This window comes from Andrographis paniculata, unplaced genomic scaffold (genome assembly GCF_009805555.1).
Source record: "Andrographis paniculata isolate CXL003 unplaced genomic scaffold, ASM980555v1 Contig32END, whole genome shotgun sequence".
In the NCBI taxonomy this organism is placed as follows: domain Eukaryota; kingdom Viridiplantae; phylum Streptophyta; class Magnoliopsida; order Lamiales; family Acanthaceae; genus Andrographis; species Andrographis paniculata.
The window spans coordinates 5,143,283-5,158,007 of record NW_026137565.1 but is presented as its reverse complement, the minus strand read 5'-3'; the positions used below and the strand labels follow the sequence as shown (position 1 = coordinate 5,158,007).

At 36.6% G+C, this 14,725-nt stretch overlaps 4 protein-coding genes across 5 annotated transcripts; 3 read left to right on the top strand and 1 right to left on the bottom strand.

The window, feature by feature from the left end:
• Positions 1-95: 95 nt before the first annotated feature.
• LOC127247316 (DEAD-box ATP-dependent RNA helicase 32) lies at positions 96-4,514 on the top strand. 2 transcript variants are annotated; one of them, XM_051269131.1, is made up of 9 exons: positions 96-598; positions 929-1,204; positions 1,362-1,685; positions 2,166-2,357; positions 2,458-2,613; positions 2,734-3,155; positions 3,442-3,605; positions 3,832-4,211; positions 4,309-4,514. In XM_051269131.1, exons 1-8 carry the CDS (start codon positions 230-232, stop codon positions 4,167-4,169), a joined length of 2,241 nt encoding a protein of 746 aa, XP_051125088.1. In that variant the 5' UTR covers positions 96-229; the 3' UTR covers positions 4,170-4,211; positions 4,309-4,514. The 2 variants fall into 2 exon arrangements, with proteins under 2 accessions (XP_051125088.1, XP_051125087.1); XM_051269130.1 differs by lacking the exon at positions 4,309-4,514 and having other exon boundaries at positions 3,832-4,307.
• Positions 4,515-5,433: 919 nt separating this feature from the next.
• Positions 5,434-7,276, top strand: LOC127247318 (protein FATTY ACID EXPORT 5-like). Its single transcript, XM_051269133.1, has 3 exons — positions 5,434-5,723; positions 6,314-6,401; positions 7,062-7,276. Exons 1-3 carry the CDS (start codon positions 5,525-5,527, stop codon positions 7,135-7,137), a joined length of 363 nt encoding a protein of 120 aa, XP_051125090.1. The 5' UTR covers positions 5,434-5,524; the 3' UTR covers positions 7,138-7,276.
• A 115-nt stretch (positions 7,277-7,391) lies between these two features.
• Positions 7,392-10,397, bottom strand: LOC127247317 (uncharacterized). The gene is made up of 7 exons (XM_051269132.1): positions 9,776-10,397; positions 9,375-9,515; positions 8,924-9,286; positions 8,443-8,688; positions 8,251-8,343; positions 7,902-8,102; positions 7,392-7,816 (listed from the first exon to the last, which is right to left on the bottom strand). The coding sequence occupies exons 1-7, from the start codon at positions 10,115-10,117 to the stop codon at positions 7,601-7,603; spliced, it is 1,602 nt and encodes a 533-aa protein (XP_051125089.1). The 5' UTR covers positions 10,118-10,397; the 3' UTR covers positions 7,392-7,600.
• Positions 10,398-11,663: 1,266 nt separating this feature from the next.
• Positions 11,664-12,742, top strand: LOC127247833 (fatty acid desaturase 4, chloroplastic-like). Its single transcript, XM_051269869.1, has one exon. It carries the CDS (start codon positions 11,768-11,770, stop codon positions 12,626-12,628), a length of 861 nt encoding a protein of 286 aa, XP_051125826.1. The 5' UTR covers positions 11,664-11,767; the 3' UTR covers positions 12,629-12,742.
• Positions 12,743-14,725: the final 1,983 nt, after the last annotated feature.

The window sequence follows — 14,725 nt, the reverse complement described above, 5'->3', positions numbered from 1 at the left end:
TATATGTATTTTTAAAATTAATATATTATATATTTATATGTATATAATTACTTATATTTTATATATATTGTAAATATTATTAATATTATTTTGATCCATCAAGACAAGGGCAATACTCCGTTGTTTGTGTTTTGTACGTGGGTAGACTGGAAGAGGGTTCTTGCTCTAAAACCCTAATCCTCAGCCATCACGACCATCTTGTGCCGGAATTCGACGGGTCCATTCAATAATGAAACGACCTAAGTCAAGGAAATTCAATCTCCGGAAACGCCATTCGGAGGTTGAAGAAATCGAGTTACTTGAATCCTGGATCGCTTCGGGCAAACCGGACGCGGGTTCCAACCCCCTATCTCTGCCTCCGCCGCCGAAAAACTCCCGAATCGGTAAACTTTCCGATGGGTCATTTTCTCCGTACTCCAGTGCCGTTAAATTCATCCAATTGCCGCTGTCAAAGAAAACGAAGGATGGTTTAGCAGCCGCCGGCTATTCTAAGATGACTGATATTCAGAGGGCTTCGCTCCCGCATTCGCTCTGCGGTCGAGATATCCTCGGTGCAGCGAAGACTGGGTCTGGCAAGACGCTGGCTTTTATTGTCCCTGTGAGTTAACAAACAGCCTTCGCATTGGTTCTTAGGATTTTTGTTTGATTGCCGTTAAAGATGCGATGAATTGAAAGTAAAATTGATTTTTAGTATAGTTCGATTTGATGTTTTTAAAGGAAAAATTTTGGTGAACAGTAAAATATTGGGAAAATCCCATAAATGAACACACCCTAATGAGTTCCAAGCATTCATGTGTGTAGAATTCTGCTTCACTTGTGATTTTTTGTTCTTGTTTGACGTTGTCAACAAAGAACCTGATCATTTGCTGCTAGCTACCCATTTGTATAATTATCATGCTTCAATGAATGTTCACCATTTGTTGTTCAGGTCTTAGAAAAGCTATTCCGTGCTAGATGGGGTTCGGAGGATGGGGTTGGATGCATCATTATTTCTCCTACAAGGGAATTAGGTGGTCAGCTTTTTGATGTATTGAAATCTGTTGGGCGATACCATGGTTTTAGCGCGGGACTGTTGATTGGTGGTCGCAAAGATGTCGATACAGAGAAGGAGCGTGTAAATAATTTGAATATATTGGTTTGCACTCCGGGCCGTCTTCTTCACCACATGGATGAAACCCCAAATTTTGATTGTCCACAGCTACAGGTCTTACTTCGACATACTTTCTTCTCCTACGTGTCTGTCATCCTTTATGATTTGTGCTTTAAGGAATTTTTGGCATCTGAGATTTGTTTCTTTGCATAGATTGTGAGGCTGCCAATGATGGCTGACTTTGGTTTTAAATTTTCTGGCCAGCAAACAGGTCTTGGTTCTTGATGAGGCAGATCGTATTCTTGACGAGGGATTTAAGAAACAAGTGAATGCAATAATATCTCAGTTACCCAAATATAGACAAACCTTCCTATTTTCAGCAACCCAAACTAAGTCTGTTCAAGATCTTGCTAGACTTAGCTTGAAAGATCCCGAGTACATTAGTGTGGATGAAGAATCTGAAACTGCTACTCCCAGTCGTTTAAAGCAGACAGCTATTGTTGTTCCTCTCGACCAAAAATTGGACATGTTGTGGAGTTTTATAAAGACACATCTTAAATCGAGGATACTTGTCTTCCTCTCAAGCTGCAAACAGGTAATGATTCTGTTAAGACCTATCACTATATTATATAAAACCCCATTAGCTCATTGAATACCAGTTTCAGAAAGCTCATCGAAGATTAATTGTTTTTGTTGCTAATTGCTAGGGGAGATTTTTATTTATTTCTTTATTTATTTGTTTCTATGGCTGTGCTCAATGTCTGTCACAATTTTTCCATGTCATTGATTTGTTAGCTTAGCTCTAAGCTGTTCATATTTATTCAAAACAAATTTGACTTTGTCAACTTGATAAAATCAGTGATCTCCAGCAGATTTTGTCCGAAAATAGACCTAAAATCATGGAAATACATGAATGCTATAGCTTTACAACCAATGAGATAATCTAATATACTTTAATATATGAACTTTGATATTTGAGCCATGAATTAATGATAAATTATTAGCAGGTCTTTCTTTTCAATTTAATTCATTTTCGATTTGACTTTTCTTACTGGTGGCTGTTGCTGCACTTCAGGTGAAATTTGTTTTTGAGGCATTCAAGAAGCTCCGACCTGGGATCCCTCTGAAGTGTCTGCATGGAAGGATGAAGCAGGACAAGCGCACTGGAATATATTCCCAATTTTGTGAGCAGCATTCCGTTCTGTTCTGTACTGATGTTGCAGCTAGGGGCCTTGATTTCAATCAGGCAGTTGATTGGGTTGTCCAGGTTATCTTCTACACGACTCTTTATCACATTCACAATTTGATGTCTGTTTATAAAGGAGGGAACAGTGAGTAATATAATCGTTTTATTTTGCACGTTACAGGCAGATTGCCCAGATGATGTTGCTTCCTACATTCACCGAGTGGGGCGCACTGCACGGTATTGCTCTGGTGGGAACTCTGTTCTATTTGTCACACCCTCAGAGACAAAGATGATCGACAAATTAAAAGAAAAGAAGATCCCTATTGAGTGTGTGAAGGTTGATCATGACATATCTGTTGTTTTTTTATTTCTGTTTTTTTGGTTTGTGTAGCCATGCTTTGTGCTTCTATTTTTTTCTTTAAAGTAATGTTAACACATATATGTATATTTGTTACAGGTAAAAGCAAAGTTATTGCAACCAGTTTCTGGACTGATGGCGGCTTTATTAGCCAAGTACCCCAATTTGCAGCAACTGGCTCAGAGAGCCTTCATCACATATTTGAGATCTGTCCATAAACAACGCGACAAGGAAGTTTTTGATGTTTCACAACTTCCAATTGATGAATATTCTGCATCATTAGGCCTACCCATGACACCCAAGGTCCGATTTTTGAAACAAAAAACAAAGGACAAGAAAGTGTCTGAACAAATGGTCATTGTTCCTATTAGTGCTGTGGAAAGTCCCTCTAATCCTCAACAAGGAAGTATGGTTCCCGGCAGTTCCAAGGAAGATGACTCAAAGCTGGAGGAGGGTTTTCTAGCAGAAAGGGAACCTCTGCTTGTCGGGGAAGAAAATGTGACTAACACTAAAGATTCTATGTAAGTGAGAATGGTTCCTTGTTCTGTTTTATGTCTCTTATTTGGGTATTTTGAAATTCCGATAGTATGCATAAAAAGATGTGCTGAAACAAGATAGATCTCCACTCTGTGTTAATAATAGATTATTTAATGGTGGGTGGGTGGAGGAAATATTGGTTAATCCCTCGAATATCTCTTCTGTTCCATTTATGAATGATGATTGAAGCTTTGTTTCTGGCCATTGTCTAAATCAATTTGTTGATCTTCACTAAGCTTACGTGGTTTGTTTTCCTTGTATTATGTTTAGGCCTGTTACGAGGGTTTTAAAGAAAAAGAAATTGAAGATTAATGTTCATAGACCCGTGGGAACAAGAGTCGTATTTGATGAGGAGGGCAATACCTTACCCCCGCTAGCAAAACTTGCCGACACTAAGATGGATGCTGATTCTGTTAAGCTAGACAAGGACAAAGGTAGGTTTCTGTGTGTCGAATATAATGCACATTTCTTGCGCTACACTTTACATTTTATTTACTATTGCGCTACACTTTACATTTTATTTACTATCTAATGGCTACTAACTCAATTTCCTTCTAGTCTGTATTCGACCAATAGACATGCTTGGATTTAAGGTTCATACTGTTAACATAATGCCATGATTTTAAGGTTTAAATGTGTTATGTTCTTCCCATCTTGCAGTAAGTCAAAGGTACGCTGAGCTGAGGGAGGCGATGAAAGTGGCTGACAAGGAGGATAAGGCCTTGGCCAAAGAGAGGCTCAAAGAGAAACGTCGAAAGGAAAAGATGAAGCGAAAGAGAAGCAGAGATGAGGATAAGGAGGAGAGTGGATTAAGCGAAGAGGATCAGTCCGACATGGATAATGAGGCGAACACTGGTAATTCCAATAAAAAGCAAAAGGTCTATTTTGACAGTGACAATGAAGACGATGGCAGAGATAAGATCAAAATGAAGGATAAGATCACCCTGCGGGAGCAAGAAGAGCTGGCACTTAAACTCTTGAGTTCAATGCATTCATAGTTAAGTGTTTATTTGGTTCAGAGCAATTTTTGTTTGTTTGAGGTATGGCTATTCTTCCGAAATCAGTAATTATAATATGTATGTTGGTCTGAATTTAACTTTAAGATATATATATATATACATATATTTTGTGTCTCAGGATGAAATTTTCTACATTTTTAATTGTCTCTGGGCTTAGGAGTTGGCATCCCTTATGCGACAACACCTGTGTGTGTGTTCAATTAATGAACACGCCACGCCCGTGTTTGCTCAATGAGCAGGGCAACGACTATGACCGTATTCTTTTATTAGATTCAAACACAACTGTGCGTTTGTGTTAGACTTCGATTACAAAGTCAACTCGTGCTATATCAGTTTTTTTTTTTATATTACATGAGAACATGAGTTGCTATCCGAAAGTGCGCATTCAACAAATTTCGGTTGAACCTAATACCCTGCAAACTAGGTTCGACAGATAAGTTATACTAGGCGAACTATGTGCGGCAGGTGACTCGAGGCGTCAGGGGTTTAAACACATGATCTCACGGTCATACGTCCAACCCCATATCACCAGGTCATCCATTACTTGCATGTGCTCTATAGTTTTTATTTTTGTGGTATCTGGATCATCCATTACGGGACATATGTAATCCGCTTTCTCCATTATTTTCAATTTGTTTTGATCAAATTCTACAAGGCTTATAAAGAGATTTAGGATAGATATCATCGAAGACATTACATTTTATATATTCCAACAACAAATACAAATATATAGGGCCAAAAGGTGGACCCTATCGAATTTGGAAGACTATTTTGCCAGTGGAATTAGAAGAAGATTTTCTTAATGAGCCATAGATTCAGCAAATATAGCAAATATTACATAACAATTAATTGTAATTTTGGCATATGTTGTAAGCAATGAGACATATGAAACTTGAGAATGAATTTTAACTCTTTTAAAAAAGGACTTAAACAGAGCATATATTGCTTATATTTTTATAGGATTTTTTTCACACGAAGACATGAAAATTGTTCGATTGAAAAGACTATAAAATATTATATTGATTTGAATTATATTGTCCCTAAATTAAAAAGGGTTACGAAAGAAATTTAAAAGTGGGTTCTAACTTTTAAATGCATCGTCTTGATGATAACATTTTCGAAATGCTTGATCAAGCCGATTTAACCATAAAAATGAAAGGAAAAACAGCAAAAGACAATGGTCAACGCCGCCGACCTGGTCAGAAGTCAAAATCGAGACACCAAAAACCCTCAGCACAGGTCATTTCATCACTTCACTTCTCACCTCATCTGTTATCTCCTTCCCTTCCCTTCCCTTTCCACATACAGATTGAGTTTCAGATACGTTTCTCCAAATGAACGATTACTACTTAACCTTCCCCTACGGGATACTTCTCGTCTGCGGCGGCCTCATCGGATACGCCAGGAAACGCAGCACACCGTCGCTCATCGGCGGCCTCGCCACCGGATTGCTCCTCCTCCTCGCTGCTTATCTCAGCCTCCAAGCTTACAACAAGCAAACCAACTCTTACATCGCGTTGATCCTTCAAACTGGTATGTTTGACGCCGAATTATCTTATAATCCACGCTTTCTTCTCGTATCGATACCCTAAACCAATTCGATGCATATAGAACTGTGAATTTGTTAGTTCAATCGAGATATTTCCCCAATTTTATGCTGTCACTATTTGGATTTTGATCTGTAACCGACGGATTGGATGTTTGGGTACGATCGTAATTGAAGCAGAAGGTTAGGTTGATTTTATTGTTTCGCACCATTTTTTAAAACTGTTTTATATTCAAAGAAGGATTTCAGTGATTCGAGGCTTGTTGGTTGAAGAACATCTCAATAGTTGTTATAGCTCTTTCCATTGCCTAAAATCCAAGCTCTGTTTTCAGCCATGGCGTAGCCTTAAAGAGCTTATATATATATATATATATGAATATTTTACTGAATGGTGTAAACATCACTAGGGAAATTCAACACTAAGACCTCACTGTGCCTGTGGGTTGCAGAAATTTCAAATTGATGTCATTTATGATATGAAATTGAATCCAGTATTCATTCTGTTAGAAATTTGATTCCTGCTTAGCATACAAAATGATCGATCTGTGCTCGGCTTACTAAAGTTCTGCTCTAACAGTTATTGCTGCTATTTTAACATGGATCATGGGAAATAGATACTTTCAAACTCGGAAGATAATGCCAGCTGGAATCGTTGCTGGAATCAGGTGAACTGAAAATTTTTATGGGCTATGCCATTTAATCTTTGTCCAATCGAGCTTTCTGCCTTGATCCTAAGTGTTACAATATCAATGATTCCATTGCTTGTGTGACTGTCTGCCATAACTGAGAAATATAGATACAAGTAATCGGTTTTATATTTCGAAGGTCAGTGTATAATATTCGTGGCTTTCTTCTAAAGTTATCGCTATGCTTTGGTGTTGGATGATGCCTTCATTTCTTCTGTTATCTAAATCTACATGATCCAATGTAGTAAGATTTTAACAGTTTGTAGTCTAGAGATTATACTATGGTCATTATCTTAAGTGCATTGAGTGTGTGCTTATTCATTATTACGACATTTTCATGGTTTGTAGATGAAAGTATGAAACTTGATGCCGTGGGTAAATAAATTCGTAGATTTACATTGATAGGCCTTCGAACTTGTATGACTGTAACGTTTAAATTCATGATTCATGGTTGCCACACACATTCCTAGATTTTCAAGATATTGGTGACAAATCTGTGGTTTGCCCCAAGAAATTATTAGTATCCATCTATCTATTTTATCGTCGTTTCTTTGTGAAACTTACACATCACAAGTCTCTTTGATTTGCTTCAGTTAAAATACATGAAAATGATTCTTACAAGTGCCCTATTATCTGCAGTGCTGTGATGACCCTTTTTTATATTTACAAAATCGCATCCGGCGGGAACCATGTTGCCCTGAAGGCTGCTGAATAGCGGCGTTAATGGTTTCTTCCCCTCTGTTATTTCAGTACGTATAATGTAAATATTTTGTTGTGCTTTCGATGATTGACAATATTTAACGATACTATCCTTAGATGATTTTAAATAAAGATTAATGGCTTTGGTTGGTTCACTATTTTTTTTTTTTGTGGTGCTTTCGATGATTGACAATATAGATTTGAACTCAAAGTTTGTTTGTTAGTTGAATAAAGGGAGATGAAAACGTAGTTCGACTTTAGTTCGTTAAGTTAGATAAGCTGAAGCATTCTATTTCTAACCATACAATATTATCAAAACCTCGTCTACGGTATAGCTGTACAGTCGACCCGGGATTACGCCCAATATTTCCAAAAATATGTGCTAATCTGTCCAAACATACTGGTGTAGTGAAGATAAAAGTTCTAAATGCTAGAAATTAGTATATAATATGAATGAATTTCGAGGGAACTGCCTAACATTAGCAGCCTGGAGTTCTGTAATATTCTGTCGGCAAGGATTCGCACTTCTCGTTCATGTGGGCATACGGTTCGACAGTGTTGTAACCTGGTAATTCCATTCTATACTTCCCTCGGATTTGGCAGAAGGGTCGTTGTTCCGTGTCCCCTTCGTCGCACCATTTGGGCAAACGGCGAGGGTCGTTCTCAAAGAACTTTACGGAGTAGGCGTCTTTTATCTGAAAGCGTCGAAGATGAGTTAAGAACATGCACTAGTAAAAATGCTTTAAGTGTATTAGTTAGAAGATGTTAGGTCACACTCACTGTGAACTCAGTGACTTGAATTTTGCTGGATAATTTTCCGAACAATCCTGCTGCCTTGTACAGCTCGAAGACATAGGCAACACATGACGCCGACATCCCATCCTCATAAACCCAATTGTCTTGTTCGGGTTTTGCTAATAACTCGCCAAACGATGATCCCCGCCTCTCGACTTCCACAAGAATTTCAGGAAGAGTTAAGTTCTGCAGGCACAAGTGCAAAAGTGGACAAGTTTTTGTTCAAAGATTGTTCAATTGAAACTTGTAGAAAACCCCTTAGATAACTCGAAATTACCCTTGTACAAGCTTAAATTTCATCCAAAATCTATAATAAGTCTAATAGCAATCATACCTGAGTTCCTAGTCGTTTGTTCAGCGCTTCATTCCACAAGTTGCCGGCATACGCAGGCATCATCTGAGTCCAAACAGTCATAACAGAAGCCACCTGCCGATATCCCATATATCAGAACAGGCAAGAAATGAAAAAAGCAATAAATTTTAAGCAGATGTCAATAGCCTATAATCGACATCAGAGTTGAGTTACCATGTGAGCATCCAAGGGTTCTGGAAAATTGTCATTAACTGTGTCTATCCAGCTAAATATCAGGTTATGATAACCGTAAGGTTTTCCCGACATGCTTTTAGCATATTCCCAGGCAGCAGTCTCGTTGAAACTGGCCCGTTGGTCTGGATGCAAAGGAAGAAGAGCTATTTGAGGATTTGCATCATCCTTAGTCAGCTCGAATTCCCACCATTCCTCCCATGGCATGATTGCAATGATATCTTCTCCCTACAGAAGTGCAAATTCAACAAGGTGCATATGTTACCCCAAAATGGAACCAATTTTAATCGATATAAAAGATTGCTGAAAACAAAATCATTTACAGCAACTTTGATTTTATTTGTTGCTAAGTTCATAGTGGCTTCATAAAGTTGAAACTGAATCCTTCGAAGGATCGCATGAGTTCAGAGCTTCAAATGAAATCCAAAAAGCCAAAATACCATGGGATAAGTCAAAGACTTACATCTACTTCATGTCCCGATTCTGCAACCCATAGTTTTCCTTCCGAATCCCTCAAGCAGACCGCGGTGTGGCCAGCATAAGACCCTGTAACCCATTTTTCCAGGGTCTCGAAAGCACCCCATCTACCCCGGATTTTGGACAAAACAAGAAAATCTCCAGAGTGGATATCATCAACAGTGATGTTGGTAACCCACGGTTCAGGCCGAACTTCAAAGGAAGTATCCATGTGCTTTTCAAGAAACTTTAGATTAGAGTTCTCACCCCATTCACTATTGGAGAACAGAGGAAACACTTCCCAGAGAGCACGAAGTGTTCCTAACATCCCTGCTGGCAGAAGAAAGATCGAGACCCCTCGATTTTTAACCTAATTTCCATAGGAATTTCATCAAATCAGAAAAACAAAGGATACAATATAATGTCATAACACAAAAGTTTAGATAAAGCCAACTCACATATTCCAATTCAGCTTGTGTTTCCCATGATTCGAACTCAAGTGTATGCTCCCGAGACAGAAAGTAATAGTCCCATGTAACTCGATATGGAGTCGAGAAGATGTAAAGATCCATACATGTCCAACTATGAGCATTGCTAACCTGGATATGGAAATTCATATAAGATAGTTAACAAGGCAATCAACACTAACAGCATAGATTAAATCCATTCAGATCACCTCATCCATTATGATAAAATTCTACTTTTCCAAATGGCTAAACTATGAATATATGCTTCTGACTTCTTTACTAACTACTATGAGAAATCAATCACAGCTATAAGAACCCTAGGCTTAAAAAAATTCCTCAAATTGCAAATCGACTAACAGTAACAATAAATTCTCGAAGCTAAATCTGTAGACCTTAATGTGGAGAGTACCGCCACCGAATTCGGTTCCACTGTTGTTGTGAAGGACCAGCCAGGCGGTGTTATTGTAGAAGCAGGATCCACTCCACTGCAGAATCGAATTGTTCGTAGCAGCGGCGGCACCGACGAACTTAGGCAGGAGATTCTGTGCTTCGTTGAGCTTAGTCAGAGCAGGCCACGAGACTTGCCTCGGCAGCAGAGGCAATACGTCAACGGGGCGAAACGGCGATTTCAAGGATTTCGATTTCTCGGTATAGACGCAATTAAGGATGATGAATCCTGCAATTGATAGCAGTAATAGACTGTGGACTCTGGCAATCTTCCACGAACAAGCCATGGATCGATAGAATTCTTCGTAGATTGGCGTGTGTACAAATTACTCCGCTGAGAGGCGTGTAGGCGTAAACAGATATGGCTTTGTTTCTTGTCTTGTGTGGATAACTTGAAGAGGACAAGAATGGAGTCTGATATGCATATGCTGCAGGTTGTTTGATTGGAGATGATAAAAGCTCAACTGCTGATGATCATTGGCTTTAATGGAGGATTCGATTGGATTGATTGTTGAGTTGGGTAGGGTTTTTAGGGATTTTGATTTTCTGGTTACATTTTTTTTTTTTTTTTAAATACTTTCTGGAGGGGTTTTCTTGCAACTATGGAACAGATGATGTGGCAATAACAAGATTACAAAAAAAATGTGGATTCTGTTTGACGTTGTTATTTATTTATTTTTTATTTTGGCACAATTGTATTTTTATTTATTTATTTATTTTAACAAAAAAAAAAGGAAAAAAGAAGTAGAAGAATATCCTATCAAAATATGCTTACTTAAAAAATAATTATATTATTATTATTATTATTATTTTATCTAAAACGTTGTTTCTCTACTATGTTTTATTTTGTAAAGTATTTTCAGAATTTGGATATTATTGATAATGAAATAAGTGATTTAGGTTTAATATAAATTTAATAGATTCAAAACAAACCAATCAATCTTATGGATGTAACAAAATAGTAAAATACCTAATTTAATGGGTATAGCTAAATTATAATTTACATCAATCAAATATAATTTAAACAATAAATTAAATATCTCAACAACAAAGTTAGACCAAAATACATAAGAGTTTGAACTCGTTACTTCATAATTTAAAAAAAAAAAAAAAAAAAATGGTTGAAAGATTTTAATGGACTAGTGGGCTTGATTTATTCCACATATTCAAGTTCCAATTATGCAGTGTGATTTGGGTTGGTTCAGCTAGTTCAAGTTTGAGTTATAAAAATTAAATATGTACATAATATTAGTTTCTTTTTAAATTTTAGTTTATTTTGTTTTAATAATATATAAACTTTTTTTTATGAAAAAAAACGATATATTTTTACAAAAATCATGTAATATCATATAATAAAAAAGATTAAAATAAAAACATACCCATAAAGTTTAGTTTATTATTTTCACAAATAAGATTTAGTTATAGGCATGAACACTTATTTTATATTTTAGGTTATCTATAATTATTCATCATATTTTTTTTTTTTATTAAAGTATTTTATACTTTTATTTTTTTATTTAAAACAATATAGTTATAAACATTATTATTTTTTTCATAACGTGAAACTACGGAAAAATTATATGTGATAGGTGATCTAAAAGTTAGTATTTGAACCTTAAGTCATATGTTACATACGACTAGGTCATCCTTGACTTATTACATTATTATTATTATTATTATTATTATTATTGCAGCAAAGGATGTATCTACGTGGAGCAAGTGATTACACTCCTATCTATATTTCACACACACCATATAATACTACAATACAATATATACCTTTCTTTTCCATTCCCAGAAATTTCTTTTTATTATTATTATTATTATTTCATCCTCAATTGGAGCCACCAATTTAATTTATTTTCGATTTAATTAATACGACATTTTGTTTGTAATAACTCCATCACCACAAAGCAACCATTTTTGCTAGAGTGGCTATGGCGGCGACTGTTTCATTGCCTCAAAGACCTTCTCTTTTCACCCTCCACAGCCGCGCCGCCGTTTTCGCTCCCCGCCGCGTCTGTTGCTCCGCCGCCGCGCCGCCGCCGCTTCTCAAAGCGGCGTCGGCCACCCGCCCGCCGGCGATAGCCAACCCGACCGACATGAAATCGACATGGGCCCACCGCGCCTGGCTCACCAGCGGCTGCGCCGCCGTGATCCTCTCTCTGGCTAGGTCCGCCGCGGGAGCAGCGGCGTCCCACATTTGGCTCGAGCCGATCATGGCCGGAGCCGCCGGCTACGTCCTAGCCGACCTCGGCTCCGGCATCTACCACTGGGGAATCGACAACTACGGCTCAGCCAACACGCCTGTGTTCGGCGCGCAAATCGACGCTTTCCAGGGACACCACAAATGGCCGTGGACGATCACGCGCCGCCAGTTCGCGAATAACCTCCACGCGCTGGGGAAGGCGGTGACGTTCGCCGTCGTCCCCATTAACCTGGCGACGGACGAGCCGGTCTGGTTAGGGTTCGTGGCGGTGTTTTCCGGCTGCATCATGTTCAGCCAGCAGTTCCACGCCTGGGCCCACACCACGCGCAGCCGGCTGCCGCCGGCGGTGGCGGCGCTGCAGAACGCCGGAGTGCTGGTGTCGCCGTCGCAGCACGCGGCGCACCACCGGGAGCCGTACAACAACAATTACTGCATAGTGAGTGGCGTTTGGAACGAAGTATTGGACAATTCGAGATTTCTGGAGATTGTGGAGATGATCATCTTCTTCAGGTTTGGGGTCAGGCCGAGGTCCTGGACCTCCCCCCAGCCTGGCTGGATTCAAGATAACACTTGTAATTTACTATCGTAATAATATTAATGTACATAATTACACATTTATTTATATATTGCATTTTTAGAATTAGCAAGAATTTTTATTGATTTACAGAAACAATTAATAATAATATGATTCATTTCTTTTGTTTCGATCAGTACGAATTATTTAGAATGTGTATATTTGCATTCCTATTTTGGATTATTATTTTCTTCAGTTTTATACAAATTAGTTTTTGAGTGCTTTTATTTAGATTGAGACACCAACATTTTATTGATGCTACATCCCTATGGCAAATACTGCAATTTTCTTTACAATAAAAAAAACAGTATCCAAAAGTGCGCACTGGATAAATTAAATCCCGATCGATCCTAATATCCTGTCGAGCAAATCACACTAGGCGAACCATGTGTGGCAGATGACCTGGAGGCGTCAGAGGTTTGAACTAATGACCTCACGGTAACAACATATGTTAAAATATTTTTAGCAAGTATAAAGAGAATGTATCATAAATAAAAGAAAATAAAATGATTTTTTTTTTAAAGGTCGCATTAAATCCCAATGAGATAATATGCAATTAGTACGGTGATAAATTTCAAAATTCAGCACAATAATTATACGAATGCTTTATTGATGTCATTTAAAGACTGAAAAAACAAGTTAAATTATATAAATGACGATTGAATTATTTCAAATTTTGGTTTATTAGAAGAGGATAGACATCCACTTATTTGTTGAAAAATCTTTAAATCATCCGATCGCAGTGATTGCAATGTATGCTAAAGGAAAGAAAATGAATTGCACAAGTGTTTGGTTGTCGAATCATGTAGTTATTATAGATCTGATACTGATGTCATAACATCGTTGTGCATATATACTCAGGGAGTTAGTCATTTCTTGGTGTTCAAAAAAGATTTGCTCGAACCATTTTTCAACATATCTTATTAAATTTAAATATTTCTGTAATTCTATCATATTCTTGAAAATAATGTGTTTGTTTGTGGGTTATAGGGTTTGGATATTTGAATAATAAAAAATAGAATTTAAATAGTTGTTTGACTTGATGTAAACAGAGGTTGATGTGATGTTTTTTTAATGTAAATAAATTTGTAACATAATATATAAAAGAATAATTGTTTGATATGATATATATTTTTTTTTAAAAAAAAAAGAATATGAATAATAAAAACATGTGATAAAATAAAAAATTAAAAATTAAAAAAAAAAAACCTTATGTATTGCCATTAGATATCTTTACTCCTACAATTCTATCCTATTTTAAATGTGAAACTCTTTTAATTATGTCCGAAGATATGTTTATTCCTAGCTATAATTTTGTCATAATTCCGAAAGAATACTAACCCTAGCCTAGCCACTTGTATCTATAGGTAATAGTGAAATCTGATCTACGAGGACAGGCTAGCTAGTAGATTGCCACGAGAAGAGATGTTCGTTAATATTATTGCTACAAATTTACTAAAATTAAAAGGAATTAATACTTAAAATTAGTTTATTACATATGCTATTAGTATATAATTTTGCGGCATAAAAATTAGTAAGTTCAATTTTATTGAGAATAAAATATACTCCCTCCGACCACGCTGATTTTGAGTTTTTATTTTAGATTAAGAAAATAATAATAAAATTTTATTGGTTAATATATATTTGTAAAATAATTTTGACATTCTTATTTTTTTTTGGTACTCCCTCCGTCTCACATGTTCACGTTGTCATTTCTGTCCGTCTCACATTCTATGTCACTTTCTTTTTTTTTGAAAATAATTACACACTTTAATCTCATTTTAAAATTTTTAATTTATTTTTTTAATTTTAATTAAACTAATTAGTTATCTTAATTTTAATTTATAATAATTTATATTATAGGATAATTATTTTCACTAATACATTCTTAATTATCTATTAATTACATCCCTCTTAAAATACCGTATCTACAGTGTAGCAGACACGATATGTGGGACGGATGGAGTATTATATATACTTTTAGTTCAGACCGTGGGAGTTTGTCCTAATATTATGAAATAATAAACAATAACAAATTCGAATAATAATAATAATAAAATAATAATAATAATAACCCTTAGTTTAGATGAGCTATGAATTTTATAACATATA

Bases quoted from the DNA above. Each gene is read 5' to 3' on its own strand.
- LOC127247316 (XM_051269131.1), top strand. From the start codon at position 230: ATGAAACGACCTAAGTCAAGGAAATTCAATCTCCGGAAACGCCATTCG. The intron at 1,686-2,165 runs GTAATGATTCTG...GCTGCACTTCAG, and splicing joins TCCTCTCAAGCTGCAAACAG to GTGAAATTTGTTTTTGAGGC. The intron at 3,156-3,441 runs GTAAGTGAGAAT...TATTATGTTTAG, and splicing joins ACTAACACTAAAGATTCTAT to GCCTGTTACGAGGGTTTTAA.
- LOC127247318 (XM_051269133.1), top strand. From the start codon at position 5,525: ATGAACGATTACTACTTAACCTTCCCCTACGGGATACTTCTCGTCTGC. The intron at 5,724-6,313 runs GTATGTTTGACG...CTGCTCTAACAG, and splicing joins CGCGTTGATCCTTCAAACTG to TTATTGCTGCTATTTTAACA. The intron at 6,402-7,061 runs GTGAACTGAAAA...TATTATCTGCAG, and splicing joins GGAATCGTTGCTGGAATCAG to TGCTGTGATGACCCTTTTTT.
- LOC127247317 (XM_051269132.1), bottom strand. From the start codon at position 10,117: ATGGCTTGTTCGTGGAAGATTGCCAGAGTCCACAGTCTATTACTGCTA. The intron at 8,689-8,923 runs GTAAGTCTTTGA...GCACTTCTGTAG, and splicing joins AATCGGGACATGAAGTAGAT to GGAGAAGATATCATTGCAAT. The intron at 7,817-7,901 runs GTGAGTGTGACC...CGACGCTTTCAG, and splicing joins TTCAAGTCACTGAGTTCACA to ATAAAAGACGCCTACTCCGT.
- LOC127247833 (XM_051269869.1), top strand. From the start codon at position 11,768: ATGGCGGCGACTGTTTCATTGCCTCAAAGACCTTCTCTTTTCACCCTC.